We start from the raw sequence: 5,556 nt of genomic DNA on the forward strand, positions 1-5,556 counted from the left end.
GACAAGGTACAGTCATGCTTTTTTGTAAAAAAAATGACAATGTATATTAAGGCCTTTTTGTAAAAACATAATATATAGTAAGGCTTTTTTGTAATAAAATGACAATGGATAGTAAGGCTTTTTTGTAAAAAAGACAATTTATAGTAACGCTTTTTTGTAAAAGAAAAGACAATTTATAGTAAGGCTTTTCGTAATAAAAAAGAAAGAAAAAGACAATGTATAGTAAGGCCTTTTTTGCAAAAAGACAATGTATAGTAAGGCCTTTTTTTGCAAAAAGACAATGTATAGTAAGGCCTTTTTTTGCAAAAAGACAATGTATAGTAAGGCCTTTTTTTGCAAAAAGACAATGTATAGTAAGGCCTTTTTTTGCAAAAAGACAATGTATAGTAAGGCCTTTTTTGCAAAAAGACAATGTATAGTAAGGCCTTTTTTTGCAAAAAGACAATGTAAAGTAAGGCCTTTTTTTGCAAAAAGACAATGTAAAGTAAGGCCTTTTTTGCAAAAAGACAATGTAAAGTAAGGCCTTTTTTTGCAAAAAGACAATGTATAGTAAGGCCTTTTTTTGCAAAAAGACAATGTAGAGTAAGGCCTTTTTTGAAAAAAGACAATGTATAGTAGGCCTTTTTTGACAAAAAGACAATGTATAATAAAGCCATTTTTGCAAAAAGACAATATATAGTAAAGCTTTTTTTGCAAAAAGACAATGTATAGTAAGGCCTTTTTTTGCAAAAAGACAATGTATAGTAAGGCCTTTTTTGCAAAAAGACAATGTATAGTAAGGCCTTTTTTGCAAAAAGACAATGTATAGTAAGGCCTTTTTTGCAAAAAGACAATGTATAGTAAGGCCTTTTTTGCAAAAAGACTATAGTAAGGCCTTTTTTTGCAAAAAGACAATGTATAGTAAGGCCTTTTTTTGCAAAAAGACAATGTATAGTAAGGCCTTTTTTTGCAAAAAGACAATGTATAGTAAGGCCTTTTTTTGCAAAAAGACAATGTATAGTAAGGCCTTTTTTGCAAAAAGACAATGTATAGTAAGGCCTTTTTTTGCAAAAAGACAATGTATAGTAAGGCCTTTTTTGCAAAAAGACAATGTATAGTAAGGCCTTTTTTGCAAAAAGACAATGTATAGTAAGGCCTTTTTTGCAAAAAGACAATGTGTAGTAAGGCCTTTTTTGCAAAAAGACAATGTATAGTAAGGCCTTTTTTGCAAAAAGACAATGTATAGTAAGGCCTTTTTTTGCAAAAAGACAATGTATAGTAAGGCCTTTTTTGCAAAAAGACAATGTATAGAAAGGCCTTTTTTGCAAAAAGACAATGTATAGTAAGGCCTTTTTTTTGCAAAAAGACAATGTATAGTAAGGCCTTTTTTGCAAAAAGACAATGTATAGTAAGGCCTTTTTTTGCAAAAAGACAATGTATAGTAAGGCCTTTTTTGCAAAAAGACAATGTATAGTAAGGCCTTTTTTGCTAAAAGACAATTTATAGTAAGACCTTTTTTGCAAAAAGACAATGTATAGTGAAGCCTTTTTTGCAAAAAGACAATGTATAGTAAAGCCTTTTTTGCAAAAAGATAATGTATAGTAAGGCCTTTTTTTGCAAAAAGACAATGTATAGTAAGGCCCTTTTTTGCAAAAAGACAATGTATAGTAAGGCCCTTTTTTGCAAAAAGACAATCTATAGTAAGGCCTTTTTTTGCAAAAAGACAATGTATAGTAAGGCCTTTTTTGCAAAAAGACAATGTATAGTAAGGCCTTTTTTTGCATAAAGACAATGTATAGTAAGGCCTTTTTTTGCAAAAAGACAATGTAAAGTAAGGCCTTTTTTTGCAAAAAGACAATGTATAGTAAGGCCTTTTTTTGCAAAAAGACAATGTATAGTAAGGCCTTTTTTGCAAAAAGACAATGTATAGTAAGGCCTTTTTTGCAAAAAGACAATGTATAGTAAGGCCTTTTTTGCAAAAAGACAATGTATAGTAAGGCCTTTTTTTGCAAAAAGACAATGTATAGTAAGGCCTTTTTTGCAAAAAGACAATGTATAGTAAGGCCTTTTTTGCAAAAAGACAATTTATAGTAAGACCTTTTTTGCAAAAAGACAATGTATAGTAAATCCTTTTTTGCAAAAAGACAATGTATAGTAAAGCCTTTTTTGCAAAAAGACAATGTATAGTAAGGCCTTTTTTTGCAAAAAGACAATGTATAGTAAGGCCCTTTTTTGCAAAAAGACAATGTATAGTAAGGCCCTTTTTTGCAAAAAGACAATCTATAGTAAGGCCTTTTTTTGCAAAAAGACAATGTATACTATACATGGTCATTTAAAAAAAGCCTTACTATACATGGTCATTTAAAAAAAGCCTTACTATACATGGTCATTTAAAAAAAGCCTTACTATACATGGTCATTTAAAAAAAGCCTTACTATACATTGTATAGTAAGGCTTTTTTGCAAAAAGACAATGTATAGAAAGGCCTTTTTTGAAAAAAGACTATAGTAAGGCCTTTTTTGCAAAAAGACAATGTAAAGTAAGGCCTTTTTTTGCAAAAAGGCAATGTATAGTAAGGCCTTTTTTGCAAAAAGACAATGTATAGAAAGGCCTTTTTTGAAAAAAGACAATGTATAGTAAGGCCTTTTTTGCAAAAAGACAATGTATTATAAGGCCATTTTTGCAAAAAGACAATGTATAGTAAGGCCTTTTTTGCAAAAAGACTATAGTAAGGCCTTTTTTGCAAAAAGACTATAGTAAGGCCTTTTTTGCAAAAAGACAATGTATAGTAAGGCCTTTTTTGCAAAAAGACTATAGTAACGCCTTTTTTGCAAAAAGACAATGTATAGTAAGGCCTTTTTTGCAAAAAGACAATGTATAGTAAGGCCTTTTTTGCAAAAAGACAATGTATAGTAAGGCCTTTTTTGCAAAAAGACTATAGTAAGGCCTTTTTTGCAAAAAGACAATGTATAGTAAGGCCTTTTTTTGCAAAAAGACAATGTGTAGTAAGGCCTTTTTTGCAAAAAGACAATGTGTAGTAAGGCCTTTTTTGCAAAAAGACAATGTATAGTAAGGCCTTTTTTTGCAAAAAGACAATGTATAGTAAGGCCTTTTTTTGCAAAAAGACAATGTATAGTAAGGCCTTTTTTTGCAAAAAGACAATGTATAGTAAGGCCTTTTTTGCAAAAAGACAATGTATAGTAAGGCCTCTTTTTTGCAAAAAGACAATGTATAGTAAGGCCTTTTTTTTGCAAAAAGACAATGTATAGTAAGGTCATTTTTGCAAAAAGACAATGTATAGTAAGGTCATTTTTGCAAAAAGACAATGTATAGTAAGGCCTTTTTTTGCAAAAAGACAATGTATAAAAGGCCTTTTTTTGCAAAAAGACAATGTATAGTAAGGCCTTTTTTTGCAAAAAGACAATGTATAGTAAGGCCTTTTTTGCAAAAAGACAATGTATAGTAAGGCCTTTTTTTGCAAAATGAAAGGAAGCTAACAGACAATTTGGAATTATTTAATAAGTATCCATGGACAAAATATAATTAACATCAGTCTGTGATTTAGATATTTCTTAGGCCAGCTGAGAAGGTCTTGAAGGCCCTGATGGAACACCACTGATGTATAGTAAGTTGATTTTTTAAATGATCATGTATAATAAGGCTTTTTTAAAAAGAAAAATGACCATGTATAGTAAGGCTTTTTTTTAAACAAAATGACCATGTATAGTAAGGCTTTTTTTTAAAGTGACCATGTATAGTAAGGCTTTAAAAAAAAATGACCATGTATAGTAAGTCTTTTTTTAATTACCATGTATACGGCTTTAAAAAAAAGACATGAATAATAAGGCTTTCTTTTTTACAAAAATGACCATGTTTTGTAAGGCTTTTTTTTTTTAAAAGTGACCATGTATAGTAAGGCTTTTTTTTCATTTAAAAAGACCGTGTAGTAAGGCTTTTTAATTTAAAAAATGACCATTGATATATAGTAAGGCTATTTTAATTTTAAAAAATGACCATGCAGAGTCAGGCTTTTTTATTTAAAAAATGACCATGTATAGTAAGGGTTTTTTCTTAAACAAAAGACCATGTATAGTAAGGCTTTAACAGTAAAATAAGTTAAAATACAAGTTTTTTAAAAGGTTTTATAGACCATCTAAAGTAATGCTTTTGTTTGTAAAAAATGACCGTGTTCTGTGAGTCTATTTTTGTTAAAAAAAATACATGTTTAGTAAGGATTTTTCTGTTTAAAAAAAGACCATGCATAAGGATTTAATGAGAATTTTTGCTGGTTGCTTAATGACCATTTTTTGCTCCACAGGGGACGAATCTTGACAACTGACAGATCAAGTTAATTTGCTGATTGCCTAAATGAACTTATTTATTCATTTACCCCCAGTTAAAGTGGTGAACACAACCATTTTTTCTATTCCAAGAGCTACAGAAACTATTCAATGCTAAATCTAGTGAGAGCTGACCTTCAGCGCCATCTTGTGGCTGCAAGCAACTAATGGCTATTGAAAACAGGTAACGTATACTTAACATTCATTGTTGTCTTCACAATTCAATGTCCCCACATTTTAGATTTTCATTTGCTTTATTGAACCACTTGAACATCGTCTACAAGTTTCAAGCTTTGCACAGAAAGTTTGAGAGCGTGCCAGGCCGTGTGCTCTGCTTTCGTGTTCAGTCTGCGGTATGAGCGTCATATCACGTATCGTCGTCACATCCAGCCAATGACAGAACACGTCCAGTTACACCGTTAACAAGTGAAGGTCGTCAACAGGCCACCCGGGAACATGTAGAGACTCAAAACAAGATGGCTGAAAGGAAACACGGATACCACGAGAGTGCTCGGCCAAACCGGACTAATGAGGGTACGACTTTGTCAATAGTAATAATAATAATAATAACAACAGTAACAAGTGTTTACTGAATACATTGTAAACATTTAAATAAATTGCTTTGGTCAAGTAAAAAAACAAACAAAACAAAAAAACAAACTAAAGTAACTGAAAGCAGTCCACCAGGTTCCTGGCTCTCTAAGGCTGCGAAGGAGGTGTCAAGGCAATAATGGTTACGGCGCCCCCCTTCCGGCGCGCTCCATGCTGCGGCATGCTGGGAGGCGGACACGAGAGACGGCGGCGGAATCCGAGGGGTCTCCTCACACGGCGGGTGGCGGTCCCTCCGGGTCGGGCTCGTTACCGTAGCTGTTGTTGTTGTACGGGTTGCCTCCGGGCGGGTGGTTGGGCAGGATGTCCAACTCGTCCACCTGCGGGCCCGGGTGGAGGACAACCAGCTGGTCCTGGGGGATGTCGGCGGCCGCCGCCGCCAGGTTGGTGATGGACTTGGACTTGACGCACTGGAAGTCCACGTGGCGACTCTTGCCCTCCTCTTTCTCCCACGACATGCGGATGAAGGGGCGCTGGACGTAGTTGTAGATGACCTCCGGGCGACCACCGGGGCGCTTCTTCACCTTCTCCTTGTACGTGGGGTAACCTGCAACCCACGTCAGCGCATTAGCGTCGAGCCAACTCTTACGGAAAGACTCCTCCTACCTTCGATGCCCAGTCTGATCTT

The 5,556-nt window shown here is 34.1% G+C and overlaps 1 protein-coding gene across 4 annotated transcripts in view; it reads right to left on the reverse strand.

The window, feature by feature from the left end:
* Nucleotides 1-4,554: 4,554 nt before the first annotated feature.
* Nucleotides 4,555-5,556, reverse strand: part of btbd10b (BTB (POZ) domain containing 10b) — a 7,878-nt gene continuing 6,876 nt past the window's right edge. For all 4 annotated transcript variants that reach the window (XM_077592068.1, XM_077592087.1, XM_077592078.1 and 1 more), the window contains 2 exons: nt 5,535-5,556; nt 4,555-5,475 (listed from right to left, as the gene is read on the reverse strand). The exon at nt 5,535-5,556 is cut by the window's right edge and continues 89 nt beyond it. In XM_077592068.1, coding sequence (XP_077448194.1) covers nt 5,141-5,475; nt 5,535-5,556 — 357 coding nt within the window. In that variant the 3' untranslated portion in view covers nt 4,555-5,140. The remainder of the gene's footprint in view (nt 5,476-5,534) is intronic.

This window comes from Stigmatopora argus, chromosome 2, assembly GCF_051989625.1.
Source record: "Stigmatopora argus isolate UIUO_Sarg chromosome 2, RoL_Sarg_1.0, whole genome shotgun sequence".
Taxonomy (NCBI): Eukaryota; Metazoa; Chordata; class Actinopteri; order Syngnathiformes; family Syngnathidae; genus Stigmatopora; species Stigmatopora argus.